General features: G+C 41.7%; 1 protein-coding gene across 2 annotated transcripts; it reads right to left on the bottom strand.

Moving 5' to 3' along the window:
* Positions 1-985: 985 nt before the first annotated feature.
* On the bottom strand, positions 986-16,978 carry Ccr3 (C-C motif chemokine receptor 3). 2 transcript variants are annotated; one of them, XM_046436982.2, is made up of 2 exons: positions 16,805-16,978; positions 986-5,578 (listed from the first exon to the last, which is right to left on the bottom strand). In XM_046436982.2, exon 2 carries the CDS (start codon positions 5,565-5,567, stop codon positions 4,488-4,490), a length of 1,080 nt encoding a protein of 359 aa, XP_046292938.1. In that variant the 5' UTR covers positions 5,568-5,578; positions 16,805-16,978; the 3' UTR covers positions 986-4,487. The 2 variants fall into 2 exon arrangements, with proteins under 2 accessions (XP_046292938.1, XP_046292939.1); XM_046436983.2 differs by lacking the exon at positions 16,805-16,978 and adding an exon at positions 11,345-12,844.
* Positions 16,979-21,752: the final 4,774 nt, after the last annotated feature.

Here is a 21,752-nt window from a genome sequence, read left to right as displayed (position 1 = left end):
GTACAGAGAGCTGGGAAAGCGCTCACCAATGAAGACAAAGTGGAGTATAAATACCCCACTCCCTTGCCCTTGAGTGGAGACTGAGCCGGGTGTATTGCACCGTTTCCCAGAGTCTTCTGGTGACTTTAATCCCAGTCACCAGTCCCGCACCATGGAAAGTGACTTGATTCTGTCCCCGTGGTTGGCATCTCCCCCTTCTGTTCTACTTCTCTGCTTCCCTACTGAAGTTCCTGCTTCATTCGAATCAACTCTTGGATTTCAAATCCTTACCTAGGGTCTGCGCCTGGGGAATCCTCACCCAAGCAGATCACCGTGCTCTCTGTGTACCTTTCTCTGATGTCTCCATCCTACTTCCTGAGGTAGGTTCCTTTGAGCGTTCACAGATTTCACTACGATCCTATAAGATAGATGGTCTCTTTCACTGAATAGTGAGCCCAGTTTCTAGAAATGGGTTGCCATCTTTGCATCACTAGCATTTTTACTGTTCTGTTACTTGTGTTCTATTATGTACTGCTGGCTGCAGGGAGCTTCTGCATAGGTAGAAGAGGAATGAAGAGACAAGTGTGTAAGGGTAGTGATGAGCCATGAACCACCTGAAGTAGCCACTGGCCACGGATGGCTATTTCAAGTTAAACCCAAAGCAATTGAAGTTGAGTGCGATTTTAAAAATTCGGTTCCTCTCAGTCACATCGTCTACATTTCAATTGGCCAACAGTTGCATGTGGCTCATAGTTGACCATCTTGGACAAGGCAGATATAGAACATTTCTGTCATTGCAGATAGTTCCATTGGACAGAGCTGGGCTAGGGAGCAAGACGGAGCACACTGAATTCACACTTTGATGGTTTGCAGTTTTGAGTGGGCCTCAAAGCTCCTAAAGGTTTCTGGGGTAAGGCAAGTATAAGCAAGCACCTGTCCCCAGCAACTGTGGTTACCTGAGAGCAGACACAACTTCATAAGCCGAGAGAGAATCAGTGACATATAATTAAGTTTTTGAATGATGTTTTATTTACATTTCAACTGAACCACAAAAAAGAGAAAAGGTTATTTCAGAGTTTCCTAGCCACGGTGAGATTCACGTTGCATGGTTCAGAGTGTTTCAAAGCTCACATCCTATATTACCCAGTAGAGTTTTCAGGTGAGCACCGTGGTGAGAAAGGTGGAGGCCCCTTACCAGAGGCCGAGGAGGGATGGAATGGATGGCCAGGAACAGCTATACCCCGTCCCCAAGCACTTGGATAGGAAGTGAAATCAAATGTTTTCTGGCCTTCACGTGGAAGTGTCTCCCATTTTGGTTAAAATGAGGCATTGGCAAAACCCTGGCAATGGAGAGCAAGATCTGTGGGCAAATCAACGTGACGGTGAGCTCTTGAGGGCAGGTCCATGATGTGCTTGATTTTGATTGCTCAGGACTTAGCTGAGAACATGGTGAATGCTCAGCCAATGTTTACTGGATGAAGGAGAGAATGGAGAATGGTAAGAGATGAGTGGATGAGCAAGCGACTCCCGAGGACCCCCTGGTCAGCAACGGGTCATCGTCTGCTCCCAGCCAGGGGAGGTGATGCTTGGAATTGTCCTCTGTTCCTCTCCCCCTCCTGTTTTACAATCTGTTTTATGGACTGAGCTCCCGGCTCCCAATATTTTTAAGAAGATCAGAGTTTGGTTGGGCTTCAGAGACCTTAGAAATGATCTAATCCAACTCCTTTATGGTATAAATAAAGAAATCTTAGCCAAACGAGGTTAAATAATGTGTACCACGTCAAAGGGTTAATTCATGGCAAGAAGTTTCTCGTGTCCTTTGGCTGATGGTTTGGGTGCCCACATCTGAACATCTGAATAAGAGCTTAGCCTTTAATTTTAAAAATATGATTCTAAGGTTTATTGTTGTTATTATTATTTTGAACAGGTAACATGTTTCCATGGCTCAAAATCCAAAAGGTGGGTTGGAGATGGACTCAGCGGCAGAATGCTTGCCTAGGATGTGTGAGCCTTGAGTTCCATCCCCAGCACTGTAAAAAAAAAATCCAGAAGGCCACACTCTTTTTCCTGCTCTCCAGCCACTCAGAGCCCTCCTAAAGACAACCACTGGTGCTGGTTTCTTTTGTCTTATAGTGTCCCCTACAGGTGCCCATGTTAAAGGCTTTGTCTCCCAGGATTGCACCATCAGGAGGTCCTGTTGTCTTCAGGAGATTGTGCCTAGTGGTGGTCTTTAGTCATCCAGGACATGCCCCCAGAAGGGACTGTGAGATTCCAGTCTATTCGCTCTGTTCAGCTTCCTGGCTTATAACATAATGGTCTGCTCCAACATGCATTTCCTATTGTTGCTATCTACTACCCTCACTAGAGGCCCAAAGTTATGGGGTCAGTGGATCTTGAACTAGAACCTCCAGAGCCATGAATTAAATAAACCTTTTCTCTTTATAAGTTAATTACCTCAGGTGTTTCATTGTAATAATGCAAAGTTGACTGTTACACATATTTTGCCCTTTGATTTTTTTTCTATCAACCATACATGACGCCTAGTGCTTTGACTCTTTCTTCATGCTGTCTCTTGGCCACTTCATCTCTGGGTGCTTCTGGCACCTCTCATCAGCCACTAATGTTCCTCATCTCTACACTCATGCTCACCTGCTAACTTTTCCTCTCTGGGTGGTTCTGAAGCCTCCATGCTCTGTTTCCAGATTCATCTCCATAATGCATGACATTGATTATTTTATTTCCCTGCTCAAAACCCCTTAAAAAGTTTAAGGTCCTCTGCCTGAAATTCATGGCCCATTCCAACTTGTTCATTCCACCCTATTTTCTATAAATATGTGCCTTCCTCCTCACCTTTGAACTGGGCATTCCCTTGGTTTCAAATGCCTGTCCCCCAATCCTTTACTTTCTCAATCCTTTACTGTCTATTCTTCAGACACCTGGTCAGAAGCCACTTCCTCCGTGAAGTCCTCCCTCACCTGAAATGGCTTTTCCCTTCTCAGCTCCAGGCACAGCATCAAGTGCCTGCCTCTTCTTACTGGAGTTATTAGTTTCTGTCTTACACCTCTCACTAGACTGAAGTTTTCATGGGGGCAGGGATTGTGTCTGTCTTATGCATCCTTCACTTAACGGCAGTGTGTGTGCATCCTGTCCCTGACCCCTAACAGACAGCTGTTGGATGAACAGCTGGTGGGTTCATGACACCTTCTCGTACATAGTCTCTACTGAGGGGCACACATTAAGCAGAAGCTTAGAACTCACTTTCTCAAGAAGCCATAAACAGGGAGAAAGAAAGTCCTCGTTCCTGGGTCATTCCTACTTTTTTTTTTGAAATATGTTTATGTCATAAGTTGCATTTTTTATCTCTTTAGAATGCAGTTCATGCAAGTCCCACCCATCTTAGAATCTCCTGCAGCTTCTAGTGCAGGGTGCTCGATATGGGTATTCCAGCCAAGCTCATCTTACCAAAACCAGTGGACTAGATATTCCTACTGAGTTGATTGGTTTCTGATGGATTGACTTTGTTCACAGTCTTCTCAGATGGCAACTATCTTTAGCAGAGATCCATCGAAAGGGTCTTTTACATTTTTCTCTGACAACTGCGAAATCCTGAGTTTCCAGAAGAAGGCAGAAGTGCACCTAGGAGCATGTTAGTTAGTGCAGTTGTTCTAAAAGTGTGATCCCAGGAAAAGCAGCGTTGACAACGCTGGAGAACTCGCATTTGTGGCAAATTCTCTGGTCTCACTCCAGACCCACCACTTTTGAAACTCTGGGGTAAGATTAGACCCAGCCCAGTGCTTCTGATGACACATTTGAGAACCAGTGACTTCAGTGAGTCCCTTTGAGCCTACAGCCTCCACTCCACACTGGGGCTTCTTCTCACGTATAGAATCCCCCTACTTTATAGAGTGCACCTTTTAGGGCTCTGTGAGCCACACAAGAGACATGAGGTCATTTGGTGTGAACAGGAAACCAACCAACTATTAAGAATATTTAGAACAGCTATGGCATCGTGCCATTATGTTGCTTGAGAGTACTTATCCATATAGCAAAAAAGAAAAAAAAAAAAAGAAGGCAAAACCCTTTTACCAAGCAAAGAAAGAATTTTGTTTAGGCATATGAGAAAATAAAGTAATTTGACTTAATGCATTTTGTGAAGGAATTCATTTCTGTCCGTAAGTGGCTGAAGTTACGTTTTAAAATATAAGAAGTTTTACCTGTTTGTGGCTGTGTATATTATCTAATATCCAAACTTAGGTAAGTCTTCAGAGAATCAAGCAAAGCTGTAGTTTTTTTGGTTTTCAGTGGGTAAACTGTCCAGCCCTTGGCCTCTGGTAATGACCTTGGGTGTAAGCACCACACTGCCCGTATTGCATATGTTTTAAGGTCTTCAAGAGCTTTGCTATTGTGCTGAAAGTTCAAAGACCTGTCCCAGAGTTCAATGTTGTTGACACAGTGTGTTAGCTTCACCTGCCTAGTCCGGCTTCGACAGGCAGTTTTCTGCACCTGATCTAAAACACAACAGACAGTTCGGGCTCCCCAGTAGACGGGGAGACAGAACTGCTTCTTTCCAGTTTCTCGGTAGGAAGGAATGGGATGTATTTGCCCAGGTATATGGTCACGTGCCTGTGGAAAAAATGGCGCAGGTATTTCTGGAACCTCTCGCCGACGAAGGCGTAGATGACAGGGTTGACGCAGCAGTGGGTATAGGCGATCACCTCCGTCACCTGCATGGCCAGGTCCAGATGTCTACTGCGCTCACAGCTGTACTCCAGTAAGTTCATTTGAAAAGCAGAGAGAAGGAGAACCAGGTTGTAGGGGGTCCAGAAAATGAAAAAGACCACCATGATGATAAAAATGAGCCGGATGGCCTTGTACTTTTTTCTGTTGGGGCATCTCAGCAGTGTTTTTATGATCCCAGAGTAGCAGACGGCCATGATGAGCAGAGGGAGCGCGAGACCCAAGATATTCATCCTCAGAGCATGGAAACGCTTCCAGCTGTCTTCCTCGTCCTCTGGGTAGAGAGGACTGCAGACAGACTCTTCGGAGCCCTGTTGGGACTCATGAAAGATAAATTCGGGGAGGGCCGCCAGCACTGCCAGGACCCAGGTGAAGATGCTACTGCTGACACCGAAAGTCACCGTCCGGGCTCGAAGGGCAAACACGGCGTGGACGATGGCCAGGTACCTGTCGATGGTCAGCAGGATGATGAAAAAGATCTCGCTGTACAAGCCCAGGTAATAAAACCCCGAGAGGAGCTTGCACATGAAAGGACCAAAAACCCACTCGTTCCACCCAACGTAGTGGATCCAGAAGGGAAGAGTGAAGAGAAAGAGCAAGTCAGAAATCGCCAGGTTGAGCAGATAGATGTTGGTCATGACCTTGAGCCTCCTGTACTTGGTGAGGATCAGCACCACCACCACGTTGCCCAGGAGCCCCACCACGAGCACCAGGGAGTACAGCGGGGGCAGAAACCGCGACCCCAGCTCCTTGATATTGACTTTTTCACAGGGCAGTGCCCAGTCATAGTCGTAGGGTGTGGTTCCAACTGCCTCCAGGGCCAGCTCAGTCTCGGGGAAGGAGGTAGCCATTCTGCTCGTCCCTGGAAGAGAAGAAAAGACAGTCCCGCAGTTAGGCACGGGCCAAAGCACACCAGGTGATGATGTGCTTACCCAGAGAGGGCGTGATGAGCTGCCAGCACATTTTAAAGGTTCTTTTGCACCGATTTCCAATGACAAGTCAGAAATGCTGAGGGTAGAGGGGGCTTTGGCCTCCGGAAGATCTGCAGTTTTCAAAGTCAGCATGATCCTCGATGGGAAAAGAAACAGAAATGTTGCAGGATGGGGCTGAAGAATGGGGATATTGAGTTCTGAAAGCTTTTAAAGAAGAAAGTTCAAAATAGAAAAACAAGTTGGAGAACGATAATAATATATTAATTGTTATCACCATAAACTGTTATGTTGTTTTGGTACTGGGATTGATTCCAGGGGTCTTACCACTGAGCCATAGCTCCAGTCCTTTTTATTTTTTTGTTTTGAGACAGGGTCTCACTAAGTTGCTTAGGGTCTCACTGAGTTGCTGAGGCTGGCCTTGAACTTGCAATCCTCCGGCCTCAGCCTCCTGAGTCACTGGGATTACAGGTGTGAGCCACCATTCCTATCTACGACTGCATATTTTAAAACATTTTGCATTTTATGTCTTATAGTTTAAATGTGACTATCAAAATCATTATCTTCATATTTTAAAACAAAATGTTGATAACAATAGTAGTAATAATAATTATTATTATAAATAACCAGTCCTTCCCATGCCCTATAATGATGTGCAACATGTTCCTCGTAATGAATGGAAAAACTGAAACTTGAAGAAAGTAAGTAATTTATTCAAAATCCTCTAACAAGTAAATGTAAAAGTTTGGGTTGGATCTTCAGTTTCTAGCCATGTCCAGTTCTGTCATGACTAGATTTAAATGCAAGGATTTTAAAATTTAACTTTTATTGATTTAGCTATTGTAATTATTAATAACAATTGAAATTATTGCAATGTTAGGCCGCATTAACCTCGGTTGTTTTCTTTCTCCTGCTCTTAGTAATGCTGAGTTAAGCAGAAATGTGCTGTATTAGTCAGGGTTCTCCAGAGGAACAGAACCAACAGGCGGTATGGTTATAAAAAGGGGATTTATTAGATTGGCTTAAAAAAACAGAAGCTGGATAGTCCATAATGGCCATCTGCAGGCTGGAGAGCTGGAGGAACCAGTCACTGGGCAGTCCAGAGGCTGAAGCTTCAGAACAAGAGGGATCAATGATGCTATCCCAGTCCAGGACCGAAGGCTTCTGGAACCCCCCTGGAGAATCACTGGCAGAGTCCACCTTGGAAGAGTGAAGGAGCTGGAGTCTGATGTCCTCAGGTGATCGAAGCAGCAAACAAGAATGTGTTTAGGAGAATCCAGCTTGCATATGCTGCTGCTTCCTAGTTCTTCCAACTTTTATTCCATCTAAGCCTCCAACCTATTGAATGGTGCTGCCCATGCTTAGGGAGCATCTCCACTTCAGTTGGCTATTCCACATGCCTAGACACACCCTCATTGACATACCCAGAAGCCTCTTAATCTTTGGCATCTCTTAATCCAATCAAGTCAACAATTTAAATTGACCTTTATATGTGACAACAGAAAACTCTGGAGAGCTGCTTCTTCACAAAGAAGATGAACAGGAGGGGTTGGTCAAAGGAATTTCTTATTCAACTTATTTTTATAGATCAGGAACTGTAGAACCAGTGCCTGTTTTTTCTTTTCTTTTTTAATGTAATTTTTATTTATCTTATTAGAGATTAATGGTTATACATAGTTGTTGGGTTCATCCCAACAAACTCATTTGCATGGAAATAGGTTTCTGTTCATGATCACCCTTTTCCCTTACCTTGGGTCCCTCCCACCCTCCACATCCTGCCCTTGCCTGTTTTTCTTAGGACTTCCCTGGAGAAAGAGGAAAATGAGATGAGGCAGGAGTCTGGTGAAGTACAACTGGTCCATGTGCTGCTCGCTCAAGGGAGGAAGGGCTGTTGGCTTTCTCCTTTCTCAGGGAAGGGACACATGTGAGGACGTGGACGTGTAAGTTAATGAGTGTTCTTAAAAATAAGTTTTAGAAGTGGCAAGGAATTGTCTTTGCTTCTCAATAGAATCCTAAAACCTAGGAGTCTTCAAAGGAGATCTCTCTCTCTCTCTCTCTCTCTCTCTCTCTGTGTGTGTGTGTGTGTGTGAGAGAGAGAGATAGTTAACCCTTGGACAACTGGCCTCAGAATAAGGACAGAAGAAAGAAAAATAGAGGGCATAAACTTCAGTTTATGAGCTCCAAAAAAGACTTAGACCGAAGGAAGAGCACAATCATAATTATTTCAGCAAAGGAGCACACGAAATATCTTTATCAGAGCAGAGTGTAAATTTGGATCAGATTAGAGCCAGCTCAGACATTTAAAGAAGGTTGAGGCCTAAATGTTTTTTAAGGAAAAGAAAATTTGTATTTACACAATCATAAGAGAATGAAAAATAAATCTCCCCAGAAGAGTAGACATACAAATGAGATATAGAAAAGAATTAAACATCAATTAGTAAACCATGAAGTATGAATAAGACAGGAAGGAATAAACATAGAGTATTCAAATCAACCAGAAGAAAATCACCAAAATGACAAAACATTTATATGCCTTTCAATAACAACCTTTAGTTTAAATGTCTTTAATTCTCTAATTAAAAGGTACAAACTAGGTGACTGGATTAAAAACGGGACCCAAAAATATGCTGCCAGCACAAAGCTCACCTACCCTCTAAAGACATATGCACAGACTGACAGTGAAAGGATGGACAAAATATTCCAAGAAAATTCAATGAGAAAGCAAACAGCAGTAGTTATCTTTATATCCAACAAAACAGACTTATGCCAAAAATCAACTAGAAGAGGCAAAGATGGTCACTACATATTGATTAAGGGAGATATTCCTCAAAAACGTATAATGATTATAAATATATGTGTACTGAACATTGGAGCACCAAACTTTATAAGATAGATAAAATTGTTAAAGATAAAGTTACTACTAGATGTAAAGGGACAGATAAGTCCCAATACAGTAATAGTGGGTAACTTCAATATAACTCTTTCACCAATAGTAGATCTTTCTGACCAGAAAATATAAACCAACAATAACATATCAGATTTGAATTACACTATGGATCCAATGCACTTAACAAACATTTACAGAATATTCTAATCAACAGCTGCATAATACACATTTTTTTTCCATCAGCACATGGAACTTTTCCAAAGTAGATTGTATGTTAGTCCATAAAACAAATCTTAACAAACTAAAAAACAAAAAAAAAAATTGAAATAATTTATTGCATCTTATCAGATCACAATGGAATGAAACTAGAAATTGACAGTAGGAGAAACTACAGAAATTATACAAACACATGGAGATTGAACAACACACTATGGAACAAATAGTGAATCATTGAAGAAATTAGAGGAGAAATTAAAAAAAATCATAGAATACAAATGAAAATAGAAACATAATATACCAGTCTGTGGGATACAACAAAAGCATTACTAAGAGAGAAGTTAACAGCATGAATCTCTGTATCAAAAAGACAGAGATCTCAACTTTATAACCTAATGATACATCTCAAGTTCTTGGAAAAACAAGAAAAAAGGAAAACACAAACAAACAAACAAAAAAGACATAAATGGGAAGTAAAACATTTCACATTTATCCAATCAATATTTTATGTTTTTTATAAAATGTTATGAATTTTATATTTGAGAAATATTATTATTAATGTTATGAAAAGTATCATTAAAATAGAGATTTACAAACTGGAAAAAACAAGAAGAAAGAAAAAATAAGCTCAAATCAGTAAAGCAGAAATAAAAATGACTAACAGAACAATACAGAGGATCAATGAGACAAAGAGCTGGTTCTTTGTAAAGATAAATGAAATTGAGAACATTATAGCTGAACTAACCAAAAGAAAGCAAGAGAAGACCCAAATAAATACAATTGGAGATTTTAAAAAAAGGAGATACTACTGAAAAGATCATTGGGGAATATTTTAGAAAATTATATTCCAATAAATTGGAAAAATTTAGAAGAAATGGATACATTTCTGAACACATCTGACCTATCAAAACTGAACCAAAATGATATTAAAAAACCTAAATACATCTACAACAAGTAATGACATTGAAGCAGCAACAAAGAAAAGCCGAAGTCCAGATGGATTCACTGCTGAATTTGACAAGACTTTTTAAGAAAGACAAATGCCTAGTACCCCTCAAACTAGTCAATAAAGTGGAAAGGGAAGGAACCCTTCCAAACTCATCCATAAAGCCAGAATTATCCTGCTTCCAAAATTTGATAGATACAACAGCAAAAGGAAACTATAGGTCAGTATCTCTGATGGGCATAGATGCAAAATTCCTCAATTAAATACTTGGAAATCAAATTTATCAGCATTAAAAATTCCATATGCATAATCAAGTTGGTTTCATTCCAGGTATGGATCAATATACATTAATCAATAAAAATAACACAGTATATAAATAGAATTAAGGATAAAAAATCACATGACCATATCATGTGAAATAAGTCTTTGATAAAACTCAACATTCCTCCATAAGAGTCCTGAATAAATTAGTTATATAAAAAAAAAAAGAAAAGAAAAGAAAATTTGTCACTTATGGGATTCCTCCTTTTTCCCCTCTTATGCCCAGCTGGAGAGCAGGATAAAACCCACCGGAAGTAGGGTGTCCCCTGACATTCCCAGCTCTGTCAGGCTCTCTTATCAGGCATTTGCACAAAATGATAGAGCTGACCCTGCAGCTTGGGGAAATGCATGTATTGTCCCAGGACACAATACAGATCTTTCTAGTATCCTTAAAAGGTCCAGGATCTACCATCTGCTAGCTGGATGATGGCAGGTATATTATGCAGCAGGGCTAGTGGCACTTATGCAGCAGGAACGGGGTGTTCCATCTCTATGTGTAATTCTCTTCCATGCCTCCTGCCTCTACACTGTCCCACTCACTCTCCCTGAGATCCCTGCCCAGGGCATCCCACCCAACCCCTTTCCCAGCCAGCAGATGGCTGCTCTCAGCCAGTGACCGCTTAGTCAGACCGTGGTGCTTTCCCTTGTCAGAAGGGCCAGCCTGATTTCCTCATCTGTGAAATAGGAATAAAGGACAACTCAGAGGGGAAAAAAAAAAAAAAAGAGGTCCAGGACCTGGTCTAGTCAGCCTTTCCAGATCCCTTCCCTCTTCTATCTCTCCTGTTCTCCAGCATTAGGGAGGAACTTGGCAGAGTCCCAGAGCATAAGACTAGAGAAAACAACCATTTATTTAAAAGTGAAAATTGTTTTCTCTAGTTTCAAATTAATTTGGGCACCTGATCCTGTAGCTCTTTATCTAGTGATCCCCTTTTAAAGTTCTTTACCATACAATATAAGGGGGTGATCTTACTCTGTTATCCATTTCCTCCCCCTAAAAGTTGACAATCACACATGAAAAGGGAAGGGGATGGGGTGAGCAATTGCTTTGTCTGGCTCCAGCCATTCTCCTTATGGAGATATTTCAGGCACCTCTTAGCATTGGACCAGGCGCGTAGCCCTTGCAGGGAGGATTGCCATGGAACTGCAGATTTGGACTCTGCCCTCGCTTTGGGCTCAGCCCCTCTCACTCCGACACCATTCACACAGTGTCTCCAGCCTGCCACCCAGTCCCTTAGAGTTGCAGTTTCCTCTCTGGCAACTCTGGGAGGTGATCAGTCTCTCCCCTCTGCCACTTCAGGGCAGGTCTACCTCTTGAACCTGGATTCCTACCTGTCCAATGGGCATTGGTTTCTGCACTGATTTCTGGGCCTCACTGGGCTCCTTTGTGCTCCCAGGCTTCTTGCTCCAGCCTGCTGGAAGGGCTTGTCTCCTATGGATTTATCAGTCCACTGGCACCAGACAAGGTCACCTCTCTGTGTCCAGGGCCCACCTCCAGTACCAGGGCTTGTGTCTCCAGATCACAAGCTCCTGAGAAAAGTTGTGGGATTCCGGGACAGAGGCACATGATACCAGAGCTATCAGCAGGAAGCAGTGTTTCTTGGTACCCGCACTGGGCTCAGCAGATTCTCTTCCAGAGGCTGAGCCCTGTGTGCAGGCGGTATAGCCTCATATACTTTTGTTAGTTATTTGTCTCCCATTCAAGGGGACGCACATTTCTGGTTGGGCATTCTGTTTCTATACAATGGTGTAGCATCAATGTTACAACTGAGTTGTGGGATGCTCATATCTACACTGACTACACCATGTTATTTTGTTGTTGTTGTTGTTGTTGTTTTGAGAAAATCTCTCACAAGAGAGCTAGCATAAGGAAATGAAATGAAATCGTGTATATAAAATCACATTTTGAACTTGAAAAAGCCGTAAATCATGTAAGAAACAAGAGTGGAAGAAAGGTCAGGAGAAGCCATTTCTGGTGAAATGGGGAAAAAGCCGACCCCTGTTGATCTATTTTCATGGCTCCGCCTAGATACATCTTCTTCCCATCCCATACATATTCCTGGCTTTGGAAGCCCAATGTGGAATTGAGGATCAATTGATATTAAGTCCAACAGCGTTCTTATTTCCAGCAGCTGAGGAAAAAAACCTCCCCATCATTTTGTCTGTTTTGCACTTGAAATCACCCCAAGTGTCCTCTGAAAGTTCTGCATCTAAAACAAGAAGGAACAGAGCAGTTTCTTCAGAGGGCAAATACAGAGAGCTTCCACACACCATTCGTTATTTGTAGTACTTTTCTTTTCTCTCAGAGTAACTTAGAAACAAGCCAAACTTTAAAGGAAAATTCATTCAAGTTTGCTCAATTGGAGATAGTGTCTTTAATTCATATGATCAACATGACCAGTATGACGAGTGCATAGGATCTTTTGATTGAGGCTTCAGGGCTGCCCGAGTCATGCAGGCCCTCCCATCCACAGCCTGGGCTTTGACTCCTCGTTTCGTGGGTTCAGAGATGTAAGAGCTAACACGGCTGTCATCCGTCTAACCTGACTCAATTGCATAATACTTAGGTTCAAGATAGTCAAGAGTTTGAATTGGGATTTTCAAAAAGGCTTTTTGCATTTTTGGGGAAGTGATAGGGTGGTAGCAAACAAACAATATGAATGCAAGCACAAAAGCAAAGTAAAAATGACCCCAAATCTCATCACGTAGTTTACCACCATTAACGTCTCTCTGTGCAGATACGCATACATTATACAAGACTGACCAGAATGAGAGCCTACTGTCTTATTTTATTTTTAAGGGGATTTTATTGCTATTGCTATTATTATTATTATTATTATTATTATTATTATTAAAGCTTTATAGTTATGCATAGCAGTTGAGTTTATCTTGACAAATACATAAATGGAAATCAATTTAGGTTCATAATTCCCCCATTTCCCTTCCCCCTTTTCCTTATGCCCTCCTTCCCCCTCCCCTTTTTCCTATACTCTACTAGACTTTATTTTTTCTCATCTATTAATTTATATTTGATTGGTTCTTTATGTTATCCTATCCTTCCCTTCCCCTTTCCTTTATTTTATTCTAGTTTTCATATATGAGAGAAAACATTTGACTTTTGAGTTTCTGAGTTTGGCTAATTCACTTAGTATGATACTTTCCATTTCCATCCATTTACTGGGAAATGCCATAGTTTCATTCTTTTTATGGCTGAGTAGCATTCCATTTTGTGTGTGTGTGCGTGTGTGTGCATGTGTGTGCGTGTGTATCACAATTTCTTATTCCATTCATCTATTAACAGGCATCTGGGTTGATTCCATAATTTAGCTATTGTGAATTGTGCTGCTTTAAACTTCATGGTGGCTTTGTCATAAAATTTTCAGTTTTGCTCAATTTCTTTATCAATTAAACCATAATTGAACACCAGTGTTCCCAAGCAGGGCCTCCCGGAAGAGCTGGCAGACTCATTCCCCAACAGGCCACTGGGATGGAAGCCCAGGCACATTACCAGGTGAAGGGATGACCCTTCCGAACTTGAAACCACAAACTGAGTGAGGTCAGAAATGTGGGTCAGAGGCCACATGGCATAAAGCACTGGACTACTCTTTCCAAGTATAGAAAAGTGAGTAGCTGGGTTCTCCTCTTTAGCTTTGGGCCAGGGTCCACATAGAACCACCAAGACTGGGAGAGGGGAGACTTCCTCTTAAGGTCTGGGATTTGGTTTAGCTCCTCTCAAGGACTGAGAAGCCCTCAGGTGACCACAGCCTACACCTCCACTCAGGAGGATGCTGGGCCCACGATGCCTCTCAGGCCCACATTTTCTCTTCTTCTTCCCACCCTGAGGTTTTTAGTGCTTCTGGAACATTCTGAAGTTTGGGGATAACCCAAGGACCTCTGCTCTTCTCTTGCTAGGGCTTAGCCTCTTGACAAATGTGGCTGGATACTGCACTTGGATAACCTCTGAGTGACCATCAGAAGGGGAACCCCTGGGGGTTTATAGTAGTTCTGTGGGTTGACCCCTTTCCCCTGGGCTTTGAACTGTCACCTTTGCCTTAGGATCACTGCTGATTCTGTTGTGTACTGTTTGTTCTATTCCATTGATCTCTTATTTCTTCCCACTTTGAGCTCCAAGTCTCCCAGGTTTTAGACTAATCTTATTGTATGCAAAATAAACCTCTATCATTTTTAAATTTGATTTGATTTTTGACAAACATGAAATCTCCTTAACTCTCTCCCCTCTCAATTCCCAGCCCTGCCTAAGGGGTGATTTTGGTGATTTTTCTATTAAGAGACATTTAGATTACCCACACTGCGCATCCATACTTCCATAAAAACTCTTATGATTCTAGTTGGCCATAAAGTTAGCATGTGATGGGGTTAATTTTATAAAGCTTTCTGCATGTGCCTGTAATTTAATCTAACTTAATCTTCATTGATTTATGTAAATTAGTAAAATATTGTATGTGGATTATGGGAAGTGATCATTTCCCAGTCTCATAAAAGATATCCAGCTGTGTCTACATTACCTGTAATGCAAACACTGTCCAATTGAAATGCAGTCAGGAGGGGACCGTATCCAGTAAAGATGAGTTGAAGAAGCCAGGGGGGTTACTCTCGAGAGCAAGCAATATACTGGCTATGTAGATGAGATCAGAATTTTGTATGGCTCCCAGGAGTGACCCCAGAACCAACCCCGGGAGATAGCACAAAGAGACTAATTCAATCTTCACACATAAATCTGTAATCTAATAAATCTGTAATGCTATCTGGCACAGAAATAATTAATTAAAGGATTAGATTAGACAATTTCTAGGTCTCTTTAAGATAGAAAAATCTATGATGTGATAGGTTTTCCTGTACAAAAGAGAGTAGACTCTAGAGAACAGAAATTTAATGGAGTGGGAGGAAACAGATTCAGCCCAATTGGGGAAGAACTTTCAGAAAACGGCACAGGAGCAGAAGGAGGGAGTTTCCTCCCTAGAAATATACAAGAATATCTTAAAGCTGAAATTAGTGCTGCCTCCTCCAAGTTGCAAACATTTCCCCACATATCTATTTTAGGGTGGCACATGGACTTCCTCAGCTGCCAACCACAGCTGTCAGCTGATTTTGGATATTTTTAAACAACCTTCATGCCCCCCAACTAGACTTATCCATTACGTTTGAATAATAGGTATTTCAAATATAACTGATTTTTAGTTTTGAATACAGGCTGATGTTATTTAGTTGAAAGAGGTGGTCATGAAAGGTATGTTTTCCTGAAGAAGGTGTGTCTACACAGAGTAGTGTGGTCAGCATAGCCAGAGTGCTCAGCTGCCCAGGGCCCCATACCCGCACCTCCAGTTGTGCCACAGAGAAAGATCCACTGTGTCTTTCCTAGGTACCATGTATGTTGTAAGTGAGAGCATACTTGTATATTATATTGTATTCTGATACTTTAAATTGCACATTCTGCACCCGGTTCTATGTGGTTAAAATTATTTGAAAAAATAATTTGTAATGACTCCAACACACTGTGTAAGACATTCATGGCTAACCACTGTCATACTCTTGTATGATAAAGTCATTCCCAGTTTGCCCTGTTATAAATAATACAGCCATTAAAAACATTTTAAAAGTTACTTCCTTAAAGCACACTCTCCCAATCACAATTTCTATCTCTAATCATTTTTCTAAGCCTCTTGATGTATTTTGCCGAATTGCTTCCAGAAAGTGTGTGTGTGCTCTTGGCTCTGAAGATGTTGGTGCCAGTTTCAGCAAATGTCCATCAACAGGGAGATGGTATAAAAGAAAATAAAATCACTTGGCCAGTTAGATGGACATAAGAAATGTCATTGCTGTTGTAATTAACATTTATTAGGTTACTGAGGGGGTCTTTTAAACTAATTAGTCATTCAGATTTACTTTTCTGTGAAATATCTGCTTGTGCTCTGCACTAAATTTATTATGCTGATTATGTCTGCTTTTTTTCTTACTGAATCATATACAGGGCTCACATCCCCCCCTACCCTCCCCCAGGAGAAATAACTGGGCCCTCCTGTTTCCACATAAGCATCACCTGCTGAAGAGAGATGTAGGTGCCTTCCAGCTCCAAGCCTCTCATGTACTGAGGACCCAACTTCCCACCACTCTCCCTTGAAGCACTCATCAAACAAGAGTAAACTTTCATCCTAAGCCAAACCAGCATTTTCCAAAAGACAACACAGGGCTTCCTATGTCTATCTTCCAGCACAGATCTAGGAAAGGAAATCAGTCAACCTCATCTATCCAGACAAAAAGACATCACATCCATCATCAACTAATAGCCTGCATTTGAGTGGCTTTTCAATGCAAATTTGGATTAAGTATATATTTGTACATATACATATTTAATGAAAAAATACACATAGCTATGAGTTATGTTTTCACTCACTGGTTCTCACAATTCAATATCAATTAAAATGAACTACTGAGCCTAACATTTCTGGAGTGGTGGTATTCTCAACCGTTGAGAATGGATGAATGTACAGGGCAGATAACAAGATAATGTTGATTGAAGAGGTATAAAAAGCCAAGTTTGGATGAGTGCAAGAGGCAAACATATCATGGTATGAGTAGGAGAAAGAAAAGGAAGATTGAGGAGAAGGCAAGAAGAAAATGGACATATTTAGTAACACCCTTTCCCTCTCTGGCCCCACACCACCTCTCAATTGCCAGTTACCCCCACCTCCTTCCCCCTAGATTCAAGAGCACTCTGGAAGGTATTTCTTTTACCTCCTGGACATTTGGATACATTTCTCTTTTCCAGCCTACCTGGAAATGATCTTCTAAATAAGCACCTTCTGTGGCAATTCAGTATGTTCTTGTCCAGATGAGAACAAAGTGGTACCTGGTGATTTAGTGAAGTCCTCTGGTCACCCAGTGGTCACTCAGGTCTCACCACTAAAGACGTGGAGATATTGTCTGATCACAGATGTTAGTGAGGTAGTAAACAATGGTGCTTCCTGTTTTAAAACAGGCTAGCTTCTCAGGTTTTGCAAGTTTTCAGAAAGATATCAAATTTGTTATAGTTCTTCTTTTGTTATTATTGACAGCTCCCACTAAGCACTCAGTTGAGTAATCATGACACTCAGTGGCTATCTCAGAGGCACTTGGCTCCCGCCCTGACACTGCTTATTTTTGGTGTGGAGAGGGGGCTATAATTCCTCACTAAGCATTACTTTGACCCAGGGGGAGTCAGGATGAAGAATGAACTGAGAATCTTCCCCATAATGGAAGGAAAACAACTAGGGAATAATCTCATTATTCTGCAGGGGCCTTCCAGAGACCTCAGTGGGGCAGGTCATCACAGCAAATTTAGACAACTCACGAAGACTTGGGTTTGAGTTTCAGTTTTGGCCCCCCAGCTGCATGGCCTTGGGGTAATCGTTTATATTTGCTTTCTCAGGTGCAAACTGGAAATGGTGATATCTGTGTCATAGGGTTATCACGGAATCAACTAAGATAAGTCTGGAAATCTCTTTAGAATATTCAGAGTTAGGGCAATGTAAGGTGTAAACCACGTTCCATGGTGACAGGAGCTTCACAGGGCACAGTTACTTTGCCTGCTACATGTGCTAATGGGCCCTGGGGACTTAGCATGATGCCAGGCACAGGGAAGATATGCATCCAGTGTTTGTGGGAAAAGCTCCAACTATATATGAGGTGACCTTGATGGCCAACTGGACAAGTCAATGAATTCACCATGTGTTTATCAAACATTTGCTATGTGCATACGGCTGTGCCATATGCTTCATGATAAAGGACAAAGGAAAGGGTGAGGATAAGAGAGATGAAGAGGAGAACAGGAAGGAGAGAGGGGCTCAGTCCTTATCTTACAGGTTTTATAAGCTTATTGGTGATCAGAGCTAACAGAACTGAAAAAAATACCCAGAATACTCAAATATAGTTAAAAATAGTAAAAAAGATGTTAAATTATTTAATCTGCAACATACTCAACATAGTATATTCAAATTGGCTAGAATTTTTTTTTCCCCGAATGGCAGGAAGAGCTCAGACTGCTGACTGCCTGGGCCCCAAACCCACTTTTTCTACCTAAAAGTGATAAGGCCTTGAGCAAGCTACGTAACCTCTGTGTTCCTCAGCTTTCTCTGCTGCAAAGCATTAGAGCAATGCCTTCCTGGCAGGATTTGTGTGAAGTAAATAAATTAAGACAATGTGGAAACCAGTGTGTGGCCAGCACCGTGTGAGCATGCGTCCTTTTGTTATGACGAATCCTCTCATTGAAAAAGGGCATCATCTCAGGGAGGCCTGGAATATACTGTAGTGTACTATGGTCTGAGTGATTACATGGGTCACCAAATGCAAGTTCTGAGGAGTTCAGAAAAGAGGTCCTTATAGGCTGCAGGGATTGGGAAAGCTTTTATGGCAAAGCAAGGGTCTCACATTTAACCAACTTGGCCATGTGGAAGGAGGAGGGAAAGTTTCCAGGAAAGGGTACATAGACCTACCAAAGCCCGGTGAGGTGTGTCGGTCCCTCCACAGGGGCAGGCAGGAATGAAATTAGATGGCAGATATGCTTGGGTCCCAATGCTTGGAACCAGGAGCCCAGGAAGATTATATGTAATAATATGCACATAAGATTATATATGTCAATCCATTAGAATGACAGAACTTCCAGCTCCGCAGAGCATTCAGAACAAGCAGAAAGTCAGCAGAGCATGAATTCCATAGTATCATTATTGCTGGTCCAAAAGGCTTCCGCTCCCTTCCCTGCATCCAGGGAGTTTTAGCCCCAGACCATATGAGGTATTGACAGGTGGTTGATGGCATCTCAAGAAGGGGTAGGTATGGGCCTGGTGGAGGTAGAGAGTTTGGAGCCAAGAGTAGAGGGAGGTAAGATGGACATTGGTCTTGACTAGATTATAGAGTTGAAGAGTTTAGAAGTAGATTCCACAGGTGTTTGGGAGCTCTTGAAGGTTTTGAGGAACAGTACTGGTGTCACCTTATTTGAGAGCTTTCTGGGAATCCCCACACACATTTTTCTGGGTAGAAATCCATGACAACCTTTAGACTTACTAAGGAGATTATCATCCCAGAGCTGCCTCGGTGAACACTCCATGGGGCACCATGGCACTGCAGTGTGGTCAACTGCTCCCTTGGAATTGCACAATCCACCACAAGAAGTGAGGCTTGGTAATCCCCTAACCTGCAGATAAGGGAACCAAGATCACACATGACCAAAGGGCAGAGTGGGAATCCGAACTCCAGTCTCCTAGGTTAGCACTGTTTTCTCACCAGCAGTGGCGTAGAGTGGACCTGGGTTTAGCCAGCCTCAGCCACATACAGGTCATATGGATGGGTTATTTAGCCTCTCTGCATCCAATTTCATCATCTACAGTGGACATTATAGCTAATCCAGTCCACAAGACAGGGGCTTAATGAACAGTCATAGCTACCAACTGGCATCTCTGCAGAGAAGAAACTCTGTAGCAAAGCATTCCTCATCTGAACTCAACATTTATGAAGACATAAAAAGCATTTGAAGATTTCTGTAAAAAAATCTAGATGAGCCAGGCACATTAGTACATTCCTATAATCCCAGTGGCTTGGGAGGCTGAGGTAAGAGGATCACAAGTTCAAAGCCAGCCTCAGCAACTTAGCGAGGCCCTAGGCAACCTAGCAAGACCCTATAGGGCTGGGCATATGGGACCTTGGAAAAGAACAAAGTGGGTAGGAGTGAGCATTACTGCTTTTAATAACAAAGAAGGTATTTTAAAAGAATCTCCATGATTTCCAACAGTTTTTCTATTCACAACATATCAAAGTATAATTTAGTTGAACACATTTTAAGTGTACAGTTCAGTAAATCTGACAGTTGCATATTCTTGTGCAATACCACCACAATCAAATATGGAATATTTCCAGCTCCTCCCAAAATTACTTTATGTCCTGGGATTGCAGTCAGTAATCCCCCATCCCCAGTCCCATGCAACCACTGATTTGCTTTATGGCACCCTAATTATACTTGTTCTAGAATTCATATAAATGGAATCATATAGTATCTACTGCTATGTCCAACTTTTTTCTCAGCATAATATGTTAGCAATCCATTTGTATCATTAGTTCTATTAGTAGTTGTAGGGTCCCCAGTGTCCCCACTTTTTTCTCTGTCCTGAGAAATGCAAGGACTTAAATATTCCCAGACACTGATAGAGTGTTTAGGTTGTTTCCCAAAACACTAAAGAGAACTAATCCTTGGATCATAAGGCAGGGATAAGAGGTTATATTAGAAAACCTCAGCTCCAGGATAGCACTAAGCTATTTTATTCCCCATCCATTGTTGAGATCTCTGCAGTACTTTGCAAATTCCCCTAACAAGCACTTGGTACTCACATTAAGAAACAAATAAATCAGCCCAATAAAAATATCTCAGTTGACATTTCACCAACCAGAAAAGATACAGTGATGGCAAATATGTGAAAAAATTCTCATAATCATTAAGTATTTGGAAAAGGCAAATTAGAAGTGTAACGAGGCACAGTGGTGCCTTATTCGAATGACCAACTTTTGTTTTTCAACCAACAGTATCAAGTGTTAGTGAGGATACCAAGCAATGGGGACCCTCATGGCTAGTGGGAATGCCAAGGGTACAGTCACTCTGAAAATAGGGTGGTTTCTTAAATGTAAAATAAAATACACTACAATTTAAAGTTACTCATTTATGTGTTAAGAAAGACTAAAAATGTCAATCTATCAAAATGTTGTGACAACCTTCAAGGAAAGTAGTTTGGTTTTCAGAAATATGTAATTGAAAAGCAGTAGGCACTATATGAAAAGAACTGAATATATGTGTTTAATTAGAAAATGTAAGCAGATCTTGATTTCTCTTGTTCAGAAATTATTGTCTCAGTTCTGAAGAGAGGAAAGAGATAGGCATCTGGATTATGAAAAATAGTGGTTTCATTTTTGCTGCATAACAAATTCTTCAAATGTTTCGGCTTAAGACAATGACTTACAAGGAACCCTCAAAGCTCTGGAGATGGAGATATTCTTAGTTTTAACCTGTGGGATCCCATACAAGGCTACAATTGGGCAGCATCTGAGGGGCTGTGTCACCACACGACTAAATCAAGAGGTATTTGCCAAAGAATATAGATTTTAAGTTCTATTCTATGTTATAGCATGGTAACCAAGTTAATATATTGCATAGTTGAAAAATACTAAAAGAATAGATTTTAACTGTTCTCAGTGCAAAAATATACATATTCCTGTTTTCACCACTTCCTAGCTGTGAGACCTTGCAGGTTACATAGCCTCTCTACGCCTTAGTTTCCTTATCTGTCAGTGTTGTGTTGAAGACATAAGCTAATTTGTGTCAGGTACTTAGAACAGGTGTGTGGTCAACAGCCACATGCTCTGGCTTTCATAACCACTAGTTATTGGTGATGGAATCAGAGTCCAGGCATGTGGTGGGGAGCCCTCCTGTGCCTCACTCTCAGAGGCCATCACTGACCACTCTACATTGAAGTTCAGCCCCTGCTTTCTCTCTCTCCTCAGGTCTATCCTGTTGGCTGTTTGCAGAACAAGTTCCAAGGATTCCTCACCTCATACCCTTGCCCTCCTCCTCCTTTCCTAAAGAACTTTTGGCAATAATGTCCTAGACTCTTGTAGTGTCCCAGACAAGGTCCAGACTCCTGAGATTGAGTTTGTGAACGATTCCCAGCCTGCGGCCTCCTCTGCTGCCTGTCCTGCTGTGTGC

This window comes from Marmota monax, unplaced genomic scaffold (assembly GCF_021218885.2).
Source record: "Marmota monax isolate L192 unplaced genomic scaffold, Marmota_monax_Labrador192_F-V1.1 WCK01_AAM20220418_F8-fsc00021, whole genome shotgun sequence".
Taxonomy (NCBI): Eukaryota; Metazoa; Chordata; class Mammalia; order Rodentia; family Sciuridae; genus Marmota; species Marmota monax.
Note: the sequence above shows the minus strand (reverse complement) of the source record. Positions and strands in the feature narration are given on the sequence as shown.

Excerpts from the sequence above, each read along its gene's own strand:
- Ccr3 (XM_046436982.2), bottom strand. The coding sequence starts at position 5,567 with ATGGCTACCTCCTTCCCCGAGACTGAGCTGGCCCTGGAGGCAGTTGGA.